Source organism: Amphiura filiformis, chromosome 18, assembly GCF_039555335.1.
Source record: "Amphiura filiformis chromosome 18, Afil_fr2py, whole genome shotgun sequence".
Taxonomy (NCBI): Eukaryota; Metazoa; Echinodermata; class Ophiuroidea; order Amphilepidida; family Amphiuridae; genus Amphiura; species Amphiura filiformis.
In genome coordinates, this window is record NC_092645.1 from 46,663,149 (window position 1) to 46,687,721 (window position 24,573).

The window sequence follows — 24,573 nt, forward strand, 5'->3', positions numbered from 1 at the left end:
TCATTTTACTTTACAGTTATTTTGTTTAAGGTTGTGTCTAGAACTCACAGAAATATTGCTTATTTCTATGAAAAGTTGGTTCACGCAAATAGGCCTTCTATTAACGGGAGTACCCAAGTATCTGCAGACATTAGTTGTAGGCATATCCACCTGGAAGCCATCTCAATTTTATAGGCTTGATAAAGGTATCAGAGGAACTTTGATGGTATTAATAGGCTCATAGGCCTACCCTAGTTCTGGCACATTATAACGGGATTTTTTTGCGATGCATTTCCTCAACCGTAGAAACACCAACGGCAGATCGAAAGAAGACTTCATTTTTGTAGTTGTTCTATGTCTATCCAGCTTGAATGGTGAGTCTATATGCTTGTTTATTGTCTAATTGTTTGAATACTTTACCAGTTTTGTTTTTAATCATGTGGCATGATTTCCTTTGCATTACATTTCTTGCGTCAACTAATGTGATATTTTCTCCGCACCATATAGTCGTGTGGAAGATTCTTTCATGCTCATTCATCTGTAAAGAGATGTCCTTGAGCACGTGAAATAGGGATAACAAAATGCAAGCCCCGAAATGTCAATGTGAAAGCTACGGAGCGTAAACTGTATCTTTGCATAACAATGAACCACTTTAATAGAAAATCGCAAAAAAATTAAGAAACTGGGAAGGGGTCAAGTGGGGGTCAAATGAATACATGCAAAAAAAAAATCTAGAATTTTTTATTTCAAGTCCTTTAATATTCCAAATTGTTAGTTAATGTAGGCCTACTTTGCTTGAATCTTATTTCAGGACTCCCATGTCGGGGTAATATATTTTCAGCCCCATTTACATCAGCCCCAGTGTATATGAATGCTCCCTAAACATGTTGGCCTATATAAATAAAAAAGAGAGAAACAAATTTGTCGATACTGACCAACAAGGAAAAAAAATTCAGCAGAACTTTTTCATATAATTTTTTGCTTTTCCCCTACGCTTTCCCCCTCTTTCAAGCTCAGGGACAAGAGACAGGATGTCCATACGTACCAGAGAATGCACAATCTGTAGGACAGGACTGTTCTATAGCTAAGATATGTGTTAGCACACGCGAGAGTTGCAAGGGTAAAAGAGTATGTGCTTGCGATGGGTTCTGCGGACTTAGATGTCTTAAAGTCAGTAAGTATTAAGGGTGGTGGATCATGAACGTTTTAAAAAAATAATGAAAGTTGGGTCAGATTTTGAGTTTTGTGCATAATTATCTTGCACCTTTTGTATTGAAGATACACATTTTCCCCTCAAAATAGGCCTACTTAATTTTTTAAGGGTTTTTTTTTTTGGAAAAGTGTATAAAAACTATATCTTTATACGAAAAGTCAAACAATGATCGTCGGCCTTTCCTCCCAGCAACATACACTTCAAGTAAATATCATCAATTTTACTTCGAGGATTGTTAAATGTCAATTTTGGATCATTTGCCATAAAATTTATATTAGGGGCCTATATCGCGAATTTCGAAAAATCAAAATTATTTGATATTAGAAGGACATTCTTCGTATTCGGAATGAAATTCGATATGTCCGATGTGCTCCCGCGATATGCTCCCGGGATGTGCTCTCAGGCCCCCACAAAAATACTGTCAGTCAGTCATCAGGTTTAAAAGTTACCATTTATACAAGCATGTGCTCGTCTGGACCGACTGTTTAAATAATACACAAACATGACAAACAAACTTTTATTTTCAAACTGCCCAGCAAACACAAAAACGTTTTTAAAACGTTTTAAATAAGTTATATTTTGGGTTTTGGTTTAGGTAAAAACATTTGAATAACATTAAAATGTCGGGTTATTATATAAAGGTCATGAAAACGTTTTGTATGAAAACACACTACAACAATATTTTTAAAATGTTTTCGAAATGTCATTGTAAACTATTTTGGCAAAAATTTTTGGCCAAATATTTTGTCAACACTTAAATAACCTTATGTTAAAATATTTGCACCCAGCAATTGCAGAAATGTTCGTTTAGTGTTTTTTACAAAACGTTTTAATAACATTTAAATGTCGGGTTATATAAAGGTGAAAACATTTTAAAAACGTTATTGTAAATATTTTGGGCAAACATTTTTTTGCAAAATATTTTTCAACCCCCAAATAACATTCTGTTTAGAATGAATTATACCAAGTTTTCAATAATGTGTTTGGAATGTTATTAAAACGTTTTTATACCCTTTATATAATCCGACATTTAAATGTTTTCTGCAAAACATTTGTGTTTGCTGTGCAGTATATTACCAACAAACAAGTGTTATTTAATGTTATGAAAACGTTTTATACCATTAATGTACCCTTTATATAACCCGACATTTAAACGTTTTCTGACAACCTTTTATAACCTTTTGCGAATGATGTTGAAAACGTGTTGTGTTTGCTGGGTGTTCTTGCCACCATTCATATTTAGACCTAAGCCTATAATAGCAGTTGTGATGTTGGAGTCATATTCCAGAAATGTTGCCATGTTTAAGAGCAAGTGATAAAACCTTATAAATCGCTCAATCTATAAATCAGTGTATTGAACGAGCAATCAGCACCAATCCCTTCAATCCCTCCAATCAATCAATCAATCAATCAATAATCAATAAGTCAATCAAGCAATCTATCAATCAAACAAACAATCAACCAATAATCAATTATCAATCATGTAATCAATCAATTAATCAATCAATCGATCGATCGATCGATCGATCGATCGATCGATCAATAAATCAATCAACCAAATCCTTAATAATGCTGAATCTCTTAATCAGGAAGAGAAAACTACTGCAGAGAGCTTCAAACACCAGAGAATGTCATTGTTGAGTACGATTCACTCCGGATAAGAGCCTTCAACACCACAGTGACATACACTTGCAACTCAGAGAGTGTTCTTCTGAGTGGAGATCTGACGAGGAAATGCAGAGGTGATGGGGAATGGAGTGGACAGGAACCACATTGTGTCAACATTAATGATCGTAAGTGCTGACTACCGAAGGGTTACAAAATAAGCAAACAAATAAACTTTAAAAAATCCGAACGCAACCAAACAAATAATGTCAGAGCACCGGGTAAGAAAACCGGTTGAGTAACAGATTTTACCCAACATTAGGGAAATTATAACATTGGGTTATTTTCTGTAATTTACCCTATGTTTGGTAAACTTTTACCCAATATTGGGTACAAATTCTTACCCAACTCATGAAGGTTGCTCATATGGTATAGCGGCTCGGTAAAATGGCACTTTTGCCCAACTTGGGTAAAAATTTACACAACATTAGATCAATTACTGAAAATAACCCAAATGTTGTTTAAAATTTATCCAAAGTTGGGTAAAACGCTTCACCAAACTTTTTCTTTACCCAGTGTTCTAACAACGTAAATTGGAAACTGATACAAAAAGATCATGGCATTAAGAAAACGAATTAATTTAGTCATATAATGCAACTACGATGACTTCCATAACTGCAAGGACAAATTTAGAAGTCACATGATTGTGGACCAAATTGCTATAATTATGATGATTTACTTTGGTCGCGTATTTTAGGCAAGACCAGTGGCATGCAGGCAAAATTGCATATAGGTGAGTATCTAGTCCAACGTATTGTCTTCCGGACGTTTTTCCATTCAGACAGACGCATGTAGCTCATTTTCACCAGCGTCTTTTCGCACTGAGCAGCGAAGCCTTTCTGCAACGCAAAAGACGCTGATAATTAAGGCTAACTAAGTCCTGACTGATTGGGTGGAAAATGAGTCGAGAACCAAAAATCGCTGCGAAAAACGAAATGTCAGTCGCAACGGTAAAACGTCAGACTCATGATGCCATATAGAAATGGTTGCTTCACCGATACAACGCTTTGAATTTACAAATCTATCTCTGTAGCCTCTCCATTCTACTTCAAATCAGTCGAGTAGCCATAGTGGCAAGGGGGTGGGAACAACTCTCCCACATGTGGGGATGCTGTTAGTATTTTTAGCCCATTTTGACTCTCCTTTGCATGTTTGCCCGACTCCCTGGAAAACATGCCTATACGCCATTGCTTTAGGCCCGAGATATTAAGAATTTCTTTACTTTTTCAGTGCCTCGATGTCCAACGTTAACGATACCTACTAATCTGATGGTAATGGGAGGTAATAGGAACATTTACAAGTCGTTCCGTTTATTTGTCTGTCCTCCTGGCTTTGAGACGGTAGATGGCGAAACCCATGTAATCAGCCGATGTGAGATGGATGGATCCTGGTCCAGACAACCACCAATATGCTCGGGTATATAGATAGCGAGTTTTTATATAGAATTTCTGTACTATAGGCTACTTGCCATGTGGCGTTAAGGTTTATAGGATAGGGTTTAGGAGTAGGCCTACAGTATTGGGGCTTAGGGTTAGGATTTGGGTTAGTGCCGGGGGGTTAGTGAGTTGAGGGCATGGTGTCCAGGTTTCTTGGGCAGAGGGGAAAAAATAACAATTTCCCAGTTTTCCCGGTTGCATCATTTTCATTGGTATAATCGTTGGAATATAATACATAATAGGCCAACATAATGTTTTTTAGAGAGACTGTGCACGAACTTTAGGCCCTACACTATTCCTCCTTGCTTTCCCTCCGACCGACTGTGCATATGAAAAGTCTGCTTTGCGTGCTAGCCATGCACTTCAATGGAAAAAGTTCAAGTTTTGAAATATTTTCTCAAAATATCAAGAGCTATCTTAAGAACTACTGGATCAATACTAGGCGTGTTTGTACTCATTTTAATGCATTTTTCATGCTGATTCTAAATATGGTCATAAAAATTTACATTTCTGAAATTTTTGAATTTAAAAAAAAAATTGAAACTTGTCGTCTGCAGTCGACACCCGCGTGAATAGAGTTAACACTATTTTCGCCCATGATCGCGGTGAATTTTGGTACTATATGAAATGAGTTAAAATTAAGATAATTGTGGCCAAAAACCAAAGAAAGATGCGCATTGCAATTTTTGTCCCGGTATTTTGAGCCGGGGAAACTTCACCCCTTCCCCGGCCGACACGCCTCTGTCTAAGAGCCACTCTGTACCTGCCGACCACCTGATACATGCCATTGGCTGCAGCCATATATTGCTTTGCCCCGGACTTTGTCACAAAAGAGAAATTACTATTAATAGGGGGGTGTGTTATTTTGCAAATTTCAACTTTTTAATATGAATTGCAGTTCAAAATATGGTATCAACATTGGAAATCAAGAATATGAAAGAATTTTATTCAAAAATGATTTCTAACCCCCTGTACATGCCCCTTGAAAATTTTGAAACAAGGTTTCCGAATTCGGCAGGCTTGTGTAGCAGACGACATTAATGGAAGTTGAAATGGCTGTAAACACTTGATTAAAGTGCTTTTCGCTAAAACTATGGATTGTGTATGTGCTCTTCTTGATTAGCTAGTGTGAAATTAGTTCCATATGATGACATTTGAGCAATTTTGGACATTTAGGCCTATAGGTTGGTGTGGTGTAAAAAGTGAGTAGGCATATCTTTGTGATGTTAGAAGCAGCAAGTGGAGCTAAAACACTTTAAAATGAAAAGATAGACTTTGTCATTACAGATCAAACAGCTCATAGTGAAGGTGTAGAAAGTCTTATTGATGAAAGGCTGGATTCTGGGTTTATGTGTAGGCCTACGTCTGACCATCTTTTCTAGGTGTAGGCCCTAAGGTCCGTATGCACAAAAGTGGAATTGAGTTCCATCAGGAATGGTCTTTTACTCATATTTACTTCATAGAGTAGCTAGCAAATTCTAAAGATTTACATGCAAAGTCCAAAAATAAGACAAAATAAATAGCTTAAGAAAATGTAAAGGAAAATGTCCTTGTCCTGGGACCAGGTCTAACTTTAGACCCGGTCTAACTCATTTGTGCATACGGACCTAAGAGTCTTACCAAGCACGTAATTGGGAACAGAATAGTGAGCCTAAAGGACAAACGCTTTAATGACTTAACATATAGGATATAACTCTAGCTATCTAGAAGATCTTCAAAAGTAGGCCCGATATAAACACATACTTGCATGCATTGTCAGTGCTTCTGGGATCTGGACTCCCTGCATGAAACCATATAGTCTTACTATACAGGAGCTCTGATTAGTTTACATCATAATTATAGAGCCATATTTTTCACTAACTAAACTTCAACAGTTACAACCTACTCAAAACTGATACCAGCCTTTTATCAACTTTACGATGACTAATTGCGCAATGATCCTAAGAACCTTCTTAACATCAACATTCTAGCATTCTCCTTTGTGTCAATGGACAGATTCCAGCAAATCAAGTACATGTATGATAATGACATTTGTGACAGGCCTACTCATTTAAAGTAGCAGAATCTTTCTCATATATGAAGCCACAAAGATAAAGATGATCGATCATGTCTTGTTCCGGGTTTCAGAAGCAGAAGGGAGACAGTTTTACCTTTGGGGAATGTGATCTTACAGCTGAGCATGCCATAGGCCTATCTTCCAAGGATCCAGAGAAGCTTGACAAGCCACCGGACAGATCCAAAACCTTGCAGCTGTATCTTGAAGATATGCAAGGGACACAAGTCTTTCACTTCTTAAATCAAGTGATGTTTGCAATTAAAAGATCATAGAAAACTGTGTGTGAAATATAATGCCGAAAACCTGAACCTCTATTTGAGGAATGTGATGTCTAAGGCTGACTGCGGCTGGATTAACGGACTTCAATGAAGCATTGCACTCTCTTCTAGACAAATAAAAAGTGATAATTATCCTCCAGCTGATAAGCTGTTTATGATATTGTCAACATATTGTATCAAACTCAGCATTTACAATACAAAATAATTAAAAACAGGCTCAAGAATCACAATTTCTTTCAGTTTCTATGATAATCTACTACATTAAGCATGTGCAAGGCTGCCGAATTCGGCAACCTTGTTACCAAATCTTCAGGGGGCATGTACAGGGGGGTTAATCTACTTAAATTTATTTTTAATGATCATATTCTTGTTTAGTAAATTAGTATAGTCGATACCATATTTTCAGCAGCAATTCATAAATTTTTTGAATTATCACACCCCCCTACTATTAAACTGAACTGATACTTTTCGGTATGATCATACTTTTCAGCAATCATCAATGGACATAATGAAATTGAGCCAACTGTGAACCCATGCCATGAAGGGTCTTGTGAAGTCTGGGAAACATGTATAGGTGTAGACGGCGAACCTACATGTTCCTGCAAACACCCATCAGAATGCGAGCGCATTGCTAAGAGTGTTGTCTGCGGTACAGATGGTAGAAATTATACTAATCTTTGTCAGTTGAAATCCATGGCATGTTTCTTTGGTAGAGATGTGGAATTGGAGAAAGAGACACCATGTTCTTCTGAAGGTAAATGGGGTATTCCAATTGAAATCCATACACCCCTATGGAAGACATGACCTTAATCTTCCACACAGGGATTGTGAATTTCAAACGGGGTTACCTGAATAGGAACTACATTCAAGTTAAAATCTGCATCCCCTGTGTGTGAGATTAAGGTCATGTCTTCCACAGGGGTTGTATGGATTTCAATACGAACAATGTGACTCAACATGATCACGATTCCATGTTGACATTAAGAAGAACTTTTGTTACAGATTTTGTGTTGATTTACTTGGTAATATATGGAACAAACCACAACATTCACGTTGCAACTTCAAACTTTATCTCATAAAAAATAATTATTCACAACATAATTTCACATTATCATGATTATGGGCCTGTCACCACTGTTGTTTGATGTGATCATTTATTAAGTTTTCTGACAAAATATTATAATTATAATGTTCAATTCTAAACCTGGACAAAACCAACATGTTAATATAGGCCTACATATATATTTTTTAGCTATTTTTAACATAAATTTTTGTTTCTATATAAAATTATTCATCTTCTTCTGCTTATTTGTGGTAATTTTTTTGTACAACTATTGTCTGCCAATTGTAAAAATGCAAACAAGATTTAAGATAAATAGCGCCATCATTGTTCAAATTTTCTTACAATTGACTACACTTGTATATACCATCAAACAACCGTATCACACATGATCCAGGGGAAATACCATTTTCACGTAGAAAACTCTATGAAGTTACAAATCAAAGAATACAAAAACTGGTAATTGCGTTCAGACATAACAGGTACAATGTTTAAAAATCCTTCAACAACTTTGTATTTTGATTTTCCCTTGTTCAATCGATTTAACAAATAAGTAAGCATAATTTGTCGGCAGCCGTTTTTGTTTCATTATGTTGATGCACAGTGATGTTGATGGCTAATACCCTCAGAAAAAACATCAAAAAACTGTTTCTCAGGATGAAAATGGCCCAGATTATAGAAAGAAACAGCCAAGTTCTGGAGGGTGCTTAAAATGTGATCCAAACATTAATTATTGAGAACTATTTTGATTGTCTGAATTTGAAATTCCACAGCCAAAACTGAGGCAGGTGACTACAGTATAGCTAGCATCAACTCTGACGCATCCGATGGTGATGGCAGCATTGATGATGATTACAGCTTGCGTCTTGATTTACTACCTATCCTACCTGATGCGTCTGATGAGGCCTTGGAACAGATCTCTGACAGGCCAGAGTTACCACCAATCCTTCCTGATGTACCTGATCACTCAGGGTTGGGACCCATTTATCATGTGCCTGGGTGCCATCCTGACTGTGGTATGATGATTTTGTAAAAGCAGTAACTTTGCCTTAACCATGAACATGATTTAAAATGCTCTGCGTAGAAACTATAGGCTTCAAAATGCTCTGCGTAGAAACTATTTTCTTCAACATAAAAAGTCCAAGTTTTGAGATATTTTCTCAAAATATCAAGAGCTACCTGAAGAATCACTTAACCAATAGTAGGCTTGTTTGTACTCATTTTAATGCATTTTTCATGCTGATTCCAAATATGGTCATAGGCATTTGCATTTCTGAAATATTGCAAATTTTTAATACAAAATTTGAAACTTGTCAAGTGCAGTTGACACCCGCGTGGAGAGCATTAAATGGACAAAAGTGGAGTTGGTTTCCCATCATCATTTCAACCTCTCCTATTTCGTCCTTTTGCCATTTGGATTATATTGTCTATTCCAGTTGAAATCCCATACACCTCTGTGCAAGACATGACCTTAATCTCCTACTCAGGGGGTGTAGATTTCAAATGGAACAACCCATTCAAGTAGATCTGGTTGGAATTCACACACCTTGTGTGGGAGATTTAGGTCATGTCTTTATGGATTCCATCTGGAATAGCCCAACCCATCATATCCATTTTGTCCTTTCCTTTTTGATCTTCTACCAATTAATCTTTACCACCGTGTCCTTCAACCACTTGATTCATTTCCCATATTGTCCCTTTGCCATTTCGTCCGTTTTTATTACGTCCGATCCTTTACCCAAATTATTGTTCTTTACCACCCATGTATTTTGCCCTTTTACCACTTACTGTTACTTGCAAGACCATTAAGTGTAAAGCAGCATACTTATTTTGCTGTAGTCCCAGCAAACACAAAACGTTTTCGACATCATTCGCAAAAGGATATAAAAGGTTGTCAGAAAACGTTTAAATGTCGGGTTATATAAAGGGTACATTAATGGTATAAAACGTTTTCATAACATTAAATAACATTTGTTGGTAATTTACTGCACCCCAAACACATATGTTTTACAGAAAACATTTAAATGTCGGGTTATATAAAGGGTATAAAAACGTTTTAATAACATTCCAAAAACATTTTTGAAAACTTGGTACAAATCATTCTAAACAGAATGTTATTGGGGTTGAAAAAAAAAATATTTTGCAAAAAAATGTTTGCCCAAAATATTTACAATAACGTTTTTAAAATGTTTTCACGACCTTTATCAGGGGCTATTTTAACGTGCCTCACTGTCACGTTCGTGCAATGAGATAAAAGTGTTGATGAAGTAGAGTGCGTTTCAAAAATAAAAAAATTGACATTTTTACCTGAATGTGATCGTAAGAAAGGCTCTACCATTGTCTACTATTAAAGCATATCTACATGGATTGTTAATTGTCACTGTACGAATATTTTATCTCGACACGTACGTGACAGTGAGGCACGTTAAAATAGCCCCTGACCTTTATATAACCCGACATTTAAATGTTATTAAAACGTTTTGTAAAAAACATTTTAAGAACATTTCTGTGTTTGCTGGGTGCAAATATTTTAACATAATGTTGTTTAAGTGTTGACAAAATATTTGGCCAAAAATGTTTGCAAAAATAGTTTACAATGACATTTCGAAAACATTTTAAAAATATTGTTGTAGTGTGTTTTCATACAAAACGTTTTAAAACGATTTCATGACCTTTATATAACCCGACATTTTAATGTTATTAAAACGTTTTTACCTAAACCAAAACCCAAAATATAACTTATTTAAAACGTTTTTGTGTTTGCTGGGGTGTTAGCTTTGTAAATGATAGAAAATTGATCACAAATCCTACAACAACGAATGTCTTACTTTTCCTTTCTCTCCTTTATGTTTTATTAATTTATTAATATTTATTCATACACAATACAATTTTCTATTATTTTTCAATGCAGCGGATGAATGTCAAGAATATGATATACCGCCAAGTGCACGGAAACTTGCAGGATCTGGCTTGCACATTGGCGCTGTCCGGATACTCCAATGTAATAAAGGGTTTGGATTTGACGGCGAAGCTTATGGCTCATCACTCACAGTGACATGTATGGATAATGGACAGTGGTCTCCTGAAGTACCATCCTGCATCGGTAGGTTATTATGTAACCTTTAGCGGCAGATCCAGATGTAGAGATGGCCACCAACATGTCCAACCTCCAACTTGTATAATAGTCAATCCGCAAAACAAGCCAATAATAGTTATTTATAATGAATGTCCATAATAAAAAAAAATCTTAAACACTTGAGAACGTTCCTGCAATCTTATTGGTTCGTACCCGTATGTGATATGACACGATATCACACGGGTTAGCACGTGTGTGCAACCCCAGACAAACGAGCACCTAGACCAGTGACTTTGACTCGCGTAGTGAAGCCGACACAGCTTAGCAACGACTTTGACAAGGACGCATACCCGGGCGCAAGCAAGCAGATATGTTCGCGTCTACGGAACATGTTGCATTTGACGCGGGCGATAACGGCGCAGTAACCACGCAAACGAGCGCGTCGGAATGTACGCGATATATCTCCGCGCCTAGTAACCCCGTCAATCCGTCAATATCACCTTGGATACGGGGCTTCACCTCCCGCTGTGGTACTGAGGGATGGGCAGTCGTAGGTCTAGGTGGTATGTCTATGTGTGCAACAACACGATACGCGTACTTGCTATTTGAACCAATCGGAGGCACATAGCAACAACGGGACTGATCAATTTTAAGCCTAGGTAGTTCCTTGTAAAATGTGGGATTTAATAATATTTGATGAAAATTTGTAATACTTATGAGATTTCTATAATCATGATAATATGAATTGAAGTGTTTAAGAATGAGAATAAAGGTATTGTTTTAGCCGCTGTCGTGCATCTATCGTCTCATATAACACGGGCGACATCATTATTTTTTTACTTAAAAAACCTTACCTAAAACCAATATCTTTATTCTAAAAAAAACAAAAAAAACAAAAAAAACAAGTGTTTGTGTGCCATGATCCTGTTAAACTCAGAAGGCTGTGATTGGTTTGTATCACGTAACTATACTAAACTAGATTTCGCGGTTCTCGGGTTAGGCGGTTCTCGTGATAGGCCTATCTCTAATTACCCAACGCGCGCCCGTTACCTATAATACTTGTCCTGACCTTTCAAACTACTATACCATATACGTCTCTCAATGATTAAGACACAACTATCAACTCTGTTTTGTAGCTGTGACGCTTACTTCGGAACCTATAATCTGAAAACCCATCGTTCGCCTCTTCCAAACCCTGTCCTGCAACCACATCGGAGGACTCAAAAATACCCCAAAATTTTAGTAGTGTCTGGATGTAGGCCGTCAATTCAATCGGGAGAAATGTGAACGCAAACGGGTTACATAGGCCTTACCATAACTGATGATTTTTATGTTAACCATGTCTTTAAAATAGGCCTATTGGTCCGATGAGATGCACCTGTTAGTCACTGTAATGCTTTCCGATGCTCGCACGCTATGCGATAGCGCGATACGCACCGCGAGCTGGCGTTATATGCACCGCGAGCACGCGTTAGCGAGCCACGCGCACGCGATAGCGCGCGGACAGAGAGACGGACGGACACGCCATAATTAGTATCTATACTATTAAAGAGGAACTTGCCGATAATCGATACTGATCGATACTTTGAAGAGGAACTTGCCGATAATCGATACTTCTTGGGATCGATTCATCGGTATCATCTCAGAGATTATAGATGAAAAATAAATAAATAAATAAAGAAGTTCTAGCATTTCCAGATGAATGGTAAATGCATATATAGATAGATAAATTAATAAATACAAATAATTATTTGGATTTATTCGGTAGATCAACCAATGGTGGCCCGCTTATTTACGGTCCGTTGCTGCGTTGCTATACGCGGATTACGCACAAGTCGTGGCAACTTCCCGACGCGCTAATGGTAACAAAACTTCCAGCACGGTATAAATCGCAACCGTATAATAAATCAACTGCATTCGTTTATGATGATTTTCGGAAACTTCTTTTGTGATGACTTTCCGAAGATTTTAAGGTAGGCCCAGCATGGTATGATATATCTCAACAATGGCGCCGTAGATTTCTTTTTAACATTGGGGGGATAGGGATGAAAAGCATTTCTTAGACGTAGGCATATTAATAGTGAATCTGGCACCTTTTGGCAACATTAACGATGGCGTAGGTTTCTTTTGACATGGGGGATGGGATCCGTGTAAATCAATTTCTTGAAATAGGCCTACAGTGAATCCAGCGCAGCACCTTTTGGCTACAGATTAATTTATGGCCATAATGAAGCTAAAATGGTGAATTATATGGTGCAAAAGTGGAACAAATTCGCACGACGAAGACCGCAACAATTGGCACTGTGACTTTTTTAGCCAAATATGAGGTTAATTTTGTCAGAAACCCACATGTACATGTATACAGGTGTCAACTTGGGGGTGATTGTATGGACCATTGCCCTTATCAAACCCCCACCACCGGGAATTTACGCCTATGTAACTCAACCGTCTTGAAACCCAATGTTGCTATAGGCCTAGGCCTACTTGATGAAACAGAAACAAATTTAAAAGAAAGAACGAACGAAAGAAAGAAAGAAACGGCCACAATACATGCGTGCAAAACCCGGTGCAAAAGTGGAACAAATTCGCACGAAGGCCGCAAAAATGGGCACTTTTTATAGTTTGGCCAAATATGAGCCAGAAACCCACATGTACATTATGTATACCAGGTGTCAACTTGGGGGTGATTGTATGGACCATTGACCTTATCAAGATATTGGGGGGGGGGGGTATCCCCCACCCCATACCACCAGCTACCACCGTCATGTAACTCAACCTTCTTGAAACCCAATGTTGCTATAGGCCTACTTGATGAAACAGAAACAAATTTATAAGAAAGAACGAACCAAAGAAAGAAATAAACCCACATGTACATGCTTCAACATGGAGGTGATTCAGTAGACCATGCCCCTTATCAAAATATTGAGGAATTTATTATTGGTACTCACCCCGGGATTTATGCCTATGTAAAGAAAGAAGAAGGAAGGAAGGAAAAAAGGAAGGAAGGAAGGAGGGAAGGAAAGAGGGAAAGAAAAGGGACAGAAGAGGGAAAGAACGAAAGAACGAAAGAAAGAAAGAAAGAAAGAAAGAATGAAAGAATGAAAGAATGAAAGAAAGAATGAAAGAATGAAAGAAAGAAAGAAAGAAAGAAAGAAAGAAAGAAAGAAAGAAAGAAAGAAAGAAAGAAAGAAAAACAACGGGAAAGCAAGAAAGAGAAAGGAGAGAGAAACGAAAAGAAAGAAAGGGAAAAACAAAGAAAAAAATTGACAGACAGAAAAAAAGAAAGAAAGAGAGAGAGAGAAAGAAAGTGAACAAGCAAGAAAAAGAAAGAGAGAAATGGAACGCAGGAAAGAGAGAGAGAAATTGAAAGAAAAAAAGGGAAAGACAGAAAAAATAAGTAAAAAGGGGAAGGAAAGACTGAGAGGGAAAGAAAGAAAGAAAGAAAGAACGAAAGAGAGAGAGAAAGAAAGAAAGAAAGAAAGAAAGAAAGAAAGAAAAAGAAAAAGAAACAACGGGAAAGCAAAAGAGAGAAAGGGAGAGATAAACGAAAAGAAAGACAGGGAAAGACAAAGAAAAAATAGACAAAAAAAAGAAAGAAGAGAGAGAGAGAGAGTGAACAAGCAAGAAAAAGAAAGAGAAATGGAACGCAGGAAAGAGAGAGAGAAAAAAAAAGAAAAAAGGGAAAGACAAAGAAAAAATAAGTCAACAGGGTGTTTGGTACAAAAATTACGCAAAAGATTTTATGCTAAGGAAGTCGTTTGCAAAGTAGAGGCAACAAATGGTAGGCCTATTATACCACATCACTAACCGCGTAATAATTGAGCTGTTAAAGCGATACCAATTGCCATGATTACCATTTCCATCGTTTATACTAACCGCTCCCGTTTACTAACCGCTCCCATTTACTCATCTAGCGGGGGCCCGCGCGAAGCGCGGGTACCCGCTAGTTAAGATAAAAGAAGGGCGCGGTTTTCTTTAGTTACACGATGCTAGCCAATCACTGACCGCGTCGGAGTTTGATTGACATGATTGTCAGACGCGAGCTACTTTTATAACTAACTTCATCATATCAGGGTCCTCTGCCGATCCCTAAAGCCCACACATTATTTTTAGGTGATTTTGATCAATATGCACACTCAAGTGGTTTACAAATGGCATTTTGCAAGGTAATTTTCTGTTTGGTATCTGTTGCACAGCCGCCATCGGCGCTGTGCATTCTTTTTACCGCGTTCTTCTTCTTCTTCTTGCACAGCCGCCATCGGCGCTGTGCATTGTTTTTACCGCGTTCTTCTTGCACAGCCGCCATCGGCGCTGTGCATTCTTTTTACCGCGTTCTTCTTCTTCTTCTTTCTTCTTCTTCTGTCAACATCATGTTAATCAGCCATCGTAGCCACATGCTTTCAGCCATGTTGATCAAAGTTGGTCACTAGGACCATTGAGTGGTGCCACAACTGTCACATGATCATTTCTGGTCAAATGTTATTCACTTCCGGTCAATGATCAAAAACGTGATTTGGGATCACAGAATTGGGATCAAAGGTCATTAAGGGGTCACTTCCGGTAAAAGTATGAAAATGTGTAAAAAATATTCAAAAAATCACTGTCTTTACAAATTACATAGCAGAGAGTCGCCATTAGCACACATGCATCGCTACTAGCTAGGGTCTTTAGGATGCCTACAGTTTTGGGGTCAAAGGTCATTAAGGGGTTACTTCCGGTCAAAAACCAAAATTATCAAAAATTTAAAAAAAATTTTATCTCAAAATGTAAACAGACCAGAGCAATATAACCATCATACATGAATTGGTATTACCTGATGTATGCACGGTATTTTTATTTTGGGGGTCAAAGGTCATTAAGGGTTCACTTCCTGTTTTTAGCTAAATAACTTTAAGAATTTTTATCTCGACAACTAAACAAAGTAGAATTTTTTAATTAAAATTGGAACAATGCATTTTGTCGGTGTACATAAGGTTTTTTTTTTTTCATTGAGGTCAAACGTCATTAAGGGGGTCAAAAGGTCAATCATAAATTTAAAAAAATCAAAATCCATTTATAAATTCCGATTAAGCTGGAATTCACCAGGAATATTCCTTATGACATCCTGAGCAGTATGTAATATTTTGCGGGGTCAAAGGTTATTAAGGGATCACTTCCGGTTATCAACAAAACCGCCTGGTGGCTGTGCTCGCGGTCGCAGGTGACCGCAACCAATCAGATCTCGTTCTTCTTCTTCTTTCTGTCAACATCATAATCAGCCATCGTAGCCACATGCTTTCAGGTATGATGACCATACTTGGTCAGTAGAACCGTTTGGTGGTGCCACAGATGTCACATGATCAACTTCCGGTCAAATGTCATCCACTTCCGGTCAATGGCCAAAACCTGGATTTTCACTAAAAATGCTACTCCTCCCACATATTACATAGCATCGTGACGTCACTTACACACATGCATCACCTATAGCCAGTGTCTAAAAGTCCTTCACAGAATTGGGATCAAAGGTCATTAAGGGGTCACTTCCGGTCAAAAACCTAAATAATTTTAAGAATTTTTATCTCGACAATTAAACAAAGTAGAATTTTAAATTAAAATTGGAACAATGCATTTTGTCGGTGTACATAAGGGTTTTTTTTCATTGAGGTCAAAGGTCATTAAAAGGGTCAAAAGGTCAATCATAAATTTAAAAAAAATCAAAATCCATGTATAAGTTCCGATTAAGCTGAAATTCACCAGGAATACTCCTTATGACATCCTAAGCACTATGTAATATTTTTGCGGGGTCAAAGGTAATTAAGGGATCACTTCCGGTTTTCACAGATTCATTTGTCACTGCTGGCTGTGCATGCTCGCGGTCGCAGGCGAACGCAATCAGATCTCGTTCTTCTTTCTGTCAACATCATTAAATCAACCATCGTAGCCACATGCTTTCAGCCATGTTGATCATAGTTGGTCACTAGGACTATTGGGTGGTGCCACATATGTCACATGATCAACTTCCGATCAAATGTGATCCACTTCCGGTCAGTGGCCAAAAACGTGATTTTCACTAAAAATGCTACTCCTCCCACATATGACATAGCATCGTGACGTCACTTGCACACATACATCACCTATAGCCAGTGTCTAAAAGTCCTTCACAGAATTGGGATCAAAGGTCATTAAGGGGTCACTTCCGGTAAAAGTCTGAAAAATTTGTAAAAATATTCAAAAATCACTGTCTTTACATATTACATAGCAGAGAGTCGCCATTAGCACACATGCATCGCTACTAGCTAGGGTCTTTAGGATGCCTACAGTTTTGGGGTCAAAGGTCATTAAGGGGTTACTTCCGGTCAAAAATCAAACTTATCAAAAAAGTTTAAAAATTTTTTATCTCAAAATGTAAACAGACCAGAGTAATATAATCATCATACATGAATTAGTGTTACCTGATGTATGCATGATATTTTTATTTTGGGGGTCAAAGGTCATTAAGGGGTCACTTCCTGTTTTAGCTAAATAACTTTTTTTTTATCTCGACAACTAAACAAAGTAGAATTTTGTAATTAAAATTAGAAAAATGCATTTTGTGGGTGTACATAAGGTTTTTTTTTTCATTGAGGTCAAAGGTCATTAAGGGGGTCAAAAGGTCAATCATAGATTTAAAAAAATCAAAATCCATGTATAAGTTCCGATTAAGCTGAAATTCACCAGGAATATTCCTTATGATATCCTAAGCACTATGTAATATTTTGCGGGGTCAAAGGTAATTAAGGGATCACTTCCGGTTCTCACAGATTCGGGGTCATAACTCATTTGTCACTGCTGGCTGTGCATGCTCGCGGTCGCAGGCGAACGCAATCAGATCTCGTTTTCTGTCTGTTTTTTTTTTCAAAAAAGTATTAAAAATGAAAAATTGCACATTTTTGTAAGTGTTGCAGACTCTGTGATTAAATACTGTTTTTATTGTTACAATAATAATTCATTAGTATAATTTGATTTTCTATAACAGGCACAATACAACCAACGGTACCAATCCAAACCAATCCATGTGACTCCATACAATGTGAACTTTGGGAGACATGTGCTGTTGTATCCAATGAAGCCCAATGCTACTGTGTCAAGCCATCAGAATGTCCAGCAGCCGAGTCACAAGATGATATGATTTGTGGCAGTGATAATCAGGAATACGAGAGTTACTGTCACTTGCTGGCTACTGCTTGCTTCTTTGATCGTTCAATCTTTATGGTAAATAATGGAGCTTGTCTGGAGGAATATGGTAAGTAAAGAGTGATAGTCAGGGGCGTAGCCAGCTTTTTTGGTCAGAGGGGCCAAAATAAAATTTTGGGGACACAGACGAAAAAATTACAGTTGCATCATATAATACATATAGAGACTGTATATATGTCTTCGAGCTTCAAAAAAGGCTTTATTGGGACAATAGCGTTCACAAATGTGGTATTTTACATTATTTTCGCCCATTGTCAGGGTGCAAATGGGTTTATCTTTACAATTTTGTATTTTACACTATTTTGGCCCATGATCAGGCTGAATTTTGGCAGAAAAGGGGCTCCTTGCCCCTTTTCTTTTCCTTTGCCCTCCTGATTTTCTCTTTCATTTTTTGTCAGAGGGGCACTTTTTTTCTTTCATTTTTTGTCAGGGGGACTCTGCCCCCTGCCCTCGCTAGCTACGCTACTGGTGATTGTCCAATTCAATTTCTAAACCGAAGTAACTAATCCCTCTGTGCACTCCATCCTGTGGCCTAGCCAAAGAGGGCCAACCCAGCAAACACAAAAACGTTTTTAAAAAGTTATATTTTTAAGAATGTGTTTAGGTAAAAACGTTTTAATAACATTAAAATGTCGGGTTGTATAAAGGTCATGATAACGTTTTAAAACGTTTTGTATGAAAACACACTACAACAATATTTTTTTAATGTTTTCAAAAATGTTATTGTATATTTTTGCAAACATTTTTACCAAATATTTTGTTAAAGTATTTGAACCAAGCAAAAACAGAAATGTTCTTAAAATGTTTTTTTTTTTTTTCAAAACCTTTTAATAACATTTAAATGTCGGGTTATATAAAGGTCATGCAAACGTTTTTAAAACGTTACTGCAAATATTTTGGGAAACATTTTTCGCAAAATATTTTGTCAACCCAAAAATAACATTCTGTTAAGAATGTTTTGTATCAAGTTTTCAAGAATGGTTTTGGAATGTTATTAAAACGATTTTATACCCTTTATATAACCCGACATTTAAACGTTTGTAAAACACTTTTGTTTGCTGAGCAGTAGATTATCAAAAAATGTTTTTAAGGTTATGAAAACGTTTTATACTCTTAATATAGGCCTACCCTTTATATAATAACCCGACATTTAAACGTTTTCTGACAACCTTTTATAACCTTTTGCGAATGTTGTCGAAAACGTTTTGTGTTTGCTGGGAAGCTTTCCCCTGTGGGACATCTTACCCACCCCTGTGGGATACTGACCAGCATGATATTTTAGGTCTTTATTGGAAATGTTGACCATTTTAGTCAAACCCCCCCCCTCTAAGTCGCCTTCCCCCTCTAAAAGAATTGGTCGCTCACGCCATTCCAGAAGCGATAAAAAAGAGCTAAATACCATAGTGTAAATAGTGTGCACATTATACAGTGCTTAAAGCCACAAAATGAAACTCCAGATGTGAAAAATTATGGTCTAAAACATGCCATTTAGTCTTAATCTATAGGATTTTGTAGGTCTAATAGGGTGGCTTAGATGGAAATCAGACCCTTATTGTAAGACTATCTATGTGATCAAGGTAAAATTTACACCTACTCGTGTTAGTTATTCTTTTGTAATTTCCCTGGGAAACAAGAAATAGCAATCTGTAGCTTTAAAGGCCCAGTTGTCAAAATTGTCAAAATAGAATAAAGTTTCCCAAAGTTTTGGAAATTTTCTCAAATTTCATCATGTTATTCGAAGTTTCACAAAGTTGCTTCCATTTTTTCAAAATTGCCTGAAATTGCTGAAAACATGCTCAAAAGTTTTCAAAATTACTTAAAACTGTGTAAAGTTAGCACGGATTGTATTACCGAAAATCGTTCAATGTGCATGGTCAGGCAGTGTGAGGAAGCATTGCGCAATTTTACGTAACATTATAAAATGTTGTGATATGTCAGACGTTTTGGGACCATTTGGGCAACTTTGGACAATTTCCCCTGTGACATGTGACCTCTTAAACAAAATGCATTGTTGGTTACCTAATTTCATTACAAGTAACTGCATTATTATATGTTGGGATTTATTCATTTGCCCAATTATTAACCCATGGATATTATTTAGGTGCAGTTCTAGACTTCTCCGTAGTCCACTTGCCCATTTTGCATACTCTGGCTATTACATTTAAGCATAAAACTCTGATTTATATTGATTTGTGTGCAACTGATAGATTTTCACATCTGTATCAGTCTCATCTTTTCAGTCACCGCACTCCCTCTGTTTGTTAGCTTCCCAAGGATTTTCGTGGTTCGCTATCAATATACTGGTAGATTCCAAAATCAGAATTGTTCAGTATTAAACTGAGCCATTATAATTATGCAAGATAATGTTGCATTTTATTTTACTATTGAATACTTTAATTTTAATAAACATCAGTATACTTTTGAGTTCAACGAAATGGGTTCATCATGACTAATAATAACATATGTTTAATAAAATTCGACTATGGTATAGTCTAGTGCAGTTCAGGAGTCTAATTCAAAGCTGAAACGTTTATGCGTAAAGTGCTTACTAATTACATAAATCTTTGTACACACTTAAAAATACGGGGTCAAATATGCACCAACTAAAAATAAATTGACCCCGTTTCATTGCAAACAACCACTTTGGGGGTTCTTTTTGCCCGTGCGGGGTCAAATTTGACTACAAAAGTGGTTGTTCGCAACTATTTTTTGTCGGTGGGTATTTGACCCCGTATTTTTAAGAGTGTAAGCATTGGGCTATTCCAGTTGAAATTCATACACCCCATATAGAAGACGTAACCTTCCACACAGTGTGAATTTCAAATGGGGTTACCTGAATAGGTGACTCCATTTGAAATCTACACCCCCTGTGTAGGAGATAGGTCATGTATGGATTTCAACTGGAATAGCCGATTGTCATTTCTACTGGTTATATTTTAAGTATTAAGTGTTTTTTCCTCTGTTTCTATTGTTTTTAGATTTTGGTATTCAAGACGGGGATTACAGCCTGCTTTCTTCTGTTGATGAGACAACCACTCAAGCAAAATAGAGAATTTTCAATAAACCAGAGGCAGTAACTCCATGGCTGTCGAAAAGAAGACAAAAATAGCGAATAACATTATAGCATCTATGCTTCATGTGTTCTTTCAACTGGTAACAGACACATCTTAAAACAATGTGAATTTATATAAATTTAGAATATAATGAACTATAAAAAATGAAAATGCGTTCTCAATCAAACTTGGCTTCTCAATCAAAACACCTGTTGCTGTCGTTTGTTGTTGTTGACAAGACAAACTATGTTTTATTAAGACACTAGTTTGCAAAAAACTATGTAAATTTGCTGTTAATTGTAAAATGATTTTAAGATGTATTTTAATTTTATTTTATATATGTGTATTATTGTAAAAGTGATGCATTTCAGTTTTCTTTTATGATAAATCTTTTATGAAATGAAATGAAAAAAAAAGTCTTAACTTAATATTCAATGTTCAGCTACACACAAAATATTATTAAAACATTAACAACATGTTATAAAGACGTTTTGGGTTTGTTGAAAACGTTTTAATAAAATGTGTATGTAAACATGCCAAATTTTTTGGATCCCAATTTGCAAACCTTAAATGGTCTAGATATAATTATGTTGCGAACGCAGCGAGCAAGAACATTTGCATATTAAAGCGTTTCCGTACTGTTTTCCCAAGCCTTTTTAGATTGAGCATTTATTTAAAAAGGCGCCTCATGAATGTGTGCCAAAATTCGTTTGCCCCCCCCCATTTTACCCTTCCCCAGGGCTCATAATTGATTGCACAGCCCCTAACCAGACAACCAGGCACATCCTCCTCACATACACCTCTGCGTCGCGCATGCGCAACGAACGGCGCTGCCGCGCCAAATATTCTAAGTTTGTGGGAGCACACCACCATAAGATTCCGCGGCCAAAAGTGTAATCTGCAAAATAGTCCTCATAAAACGTAAAAATTGAGCTTTTTGTTAGATTTTTTCAGCAAATATGTGTCTGAGATACGTTTGTTTGATGACATTCTAAAGCTGAAACTGTTTTGATGAAATTACGTGCAGATAAAAATTCCCTTTAAAAGGGAAAGCCAGCTTCAATGCAGAAGAGGTCTTGTAATTAGTTTGGGTGGAAGGCATTTTAGGATCACTCTTTTTTATGATCCATCATGTTTCATGACAGTCCACCAAACCATCAATGATGAGAACATGCACACAGAAACAGCAAACCAAACATTAACTCCTAGAACTTCCTGTCAACTCTTTAATTAATTACTCCAAATTGTTCTGTCTTTTTGTCTTTTCTGCCTTTTAGGCTACCCAAGCTCATTATTAATATAAAGAAATACACTGCAGTTTTTAGTTAATTGGCTAAAACTGCCATCCTATACTTGCCTTATACATGCACATTAATTTTATATTAATTTTTATATTAATTCGCAATTTATACTTAAATATAGCACATTATAAAATGTATAAAGACTGATATTGTTCAATAGGCCTACACGTAGGCCTATATAAATTATACCCATATCAAAAATAGGCCCTGAAATTGCATCAAATTTTTCCCGTTGAAAAGACAAAACTGATGTTTAAGATATCAATTATTTCATAATGACATTTTGAATCATTTTTATCCATGAAACGATACAGGATATAGGATATTTTTAAGAGTTGACAGGTTTGCTGTTTCTGTGTGCATGTCTCATCATTGATGGTTTGGTGGACTGTCATGAAACATGATGGGTCATAAAAAAGAGTGATCCTAAAAATACCTTCCACCCAAACTAAATTACAAGACTTCTTCTGCATTGAAGCTGGCTTTCCTTTTAAAGGGAATTTTTATTTTACTTTGACTTTAACATCCATAAAAATGATTTTCATTCTGTTATCAATACACTCACATCTCATGCTGTGTTGGTCTCCAGGAGGTCTGCAAATGTAAATCTAAAAACGCCTGATAACAAGGATACTATAATTTTCTTTCGTTGATATGCTGTGGTAACTATTTAGGCCTGGCATAAAAATTATAACTTTTAATGTCATATTTCCTTTAAACCATAACTCTTGAAATTCTCACTCGTTTTCATTCGTTGAAACGGCAAAACATACTTTCTTTTTCTTACAAATCAAAGAGTAGGCCTTACATTATATTTTCACCATAAAAAGGTCCGCAAAGTAATTCAAACCAATGCTAGTAGGCCCCCTACCCTGTAATCTCTTTAGCAAACAGAGACGATCTCCGAATTAGATAGCCAGCTCTTAGCTGGCGAAAAAATGATTTTAAATGTGTTATGGCGGACTAATCGTGCATATCATGTATCGATGTCAAATCCTAAGAATTGAGCTTTCAACAGCTTTGAAATCACGGGATGGGGTAAAAATGTCCAATTTGCAAAAAACTGACATTGGAAATCTATGTGCAAAAGAAAATATATTAAAGCTTAAGGATCGTCCCATAACCATGCCCAGTTTCATTGCTCTATCTATTGCAGGGAAATAATTAGAAGAGATTTCCGAAAGGCTTTTTGCACGTATTTCAATGGGGGGCGTAATGGTGGGGGGCCCCCCCCCCCCCCTTTTTTTCAAAAATTCCTGGATCCGCCACTGCACTGGTAATGTGAACTTTGGGAGACATGTGCTGTTGTATCCAATGAAGCCCAATGCTACTGTGTCAAGCCATCAGAATGTCCAGCAGCAGAGTCACAAGATGAGATGGTTTGTGGCAGCGATAATCAGGACTATCAGACTTACTGTCACTTGCTGGCTACTGCATGCTTCTTTGATCGTTCAATCTTTATGGTAAATAATGGAGCTTGTCTGGAGGAATATGGTAAGTAAAGCTTTTTTGGTCAGAGGGGCCAAAATAAAATTTCGGGGGTACAGACGAAAAAAATTACAGTTGCATTATACAATACATAGAGACTGTAGGCCCCCTATGTCTTCGAGCTTCAAAAAAGGCTTTATTGGGACAATAGCGTGCAAAAATTTGGTATTTTACATTATTTTCGCTCATTATCAGGATGGAAATGGCTTTATCTTTACAATTTTGTATTTTACACTATTTTGGCCCATGATCAGGCTGAATTTTGGCAGAAAAGCGGCTCCTTGCCCCTTTTCTTTTCCTTTGCCCTCCTGGTTTTCTCTTTCATTTTTTGTCAGAGGGGCGCTTTTTTCTTTCATTTTTGTCAGGGGGGACTCTGCCCCCTGCCCCCGCTAGCTACGCTACTGGTGATTGTCCAATTCAATTTCTAAACCGAAGTAACTAATCCCTCTGTGCACTCCATCCTGTGGCCTAGCCAAAGAGGGCCAACCCAGCAAACAAAAAAACGTTTTAAAAAAGTTATATTTGGGCTTTTGGTTTAGGTAAAAACGTTTTAATAACATTAAAATGTCGGGTTGTATAAAGGTCATGATAACGTTTTAAAACGTTTTGTATGAAAACACACTACAACAATATTTTTTAAATGTTTTCAAAAAATGTTATTGTAAACTATTTTTGCAAACATTTTTACCAAATATTTTGTTTAAGTATTTGAACCAAGCAAAAACAGAAATGTTCTTAAATTTTATTTTTTCAAAA

General features: G+C 36.8%; 1 protein-coding gene across 1 annotated transcript; it reads left to right on the plus strand.

The window, feature by feature from the left end:
- On the plus strand, nucleotides 1–21,553 carry LOC140138735 (agrin-like). Its single transcript, XM_072160496.1, has 9 exons — nucleotides 1–353; nucleotides 992–1,153; nucleotides 2,782–2,985; nucleotides 4,088–4,273; nucleotides 7,118–7,381; nucleotides 8,461–8,703; nucleotides 10,599–10,790; nucleotides 17,758–18,024; nucleotides 20,954–21,553. Exons 1-9 carry the CDS (start codon nucleotides 266–268, stop codon nucleotides 21,022–21,024), a joined length of 1,677 nt encoding a protein of 558 aa, XP_072016597.1. The 5' UTR covers nucleotides 1–265; the 3' UTR covers nucleotides 21,025–21,553.
- The last annotated feature ends 3,020 nt before the right edge of the window (nucleotides 21,554–24,573 follow it).

Bases quoted from the DNA above. Each gene is read 5' to 3' on its own strand.
- LOC140138735 (XM_072160496.1), top strand. From the start codon at position 266: ATGCATTTCCTCAACCGTAGAAACACCAACGGCAGATCGAAAGAAGAC. The intron at 2,986-4,087 runs GTAAGTGCTGAC...TTACTTTTTCAG, and splicing joins TTGTGTCAACATTAATGATC to TGCCTCGATGTCCAACGTTA. The intron at 10,791-17,757 runs GTAGGTTATTAT...TTTCTATAACAG, and splicing joins TGAAGTACCATCCTGCATCG to GCACAATACAACCAACGGTA.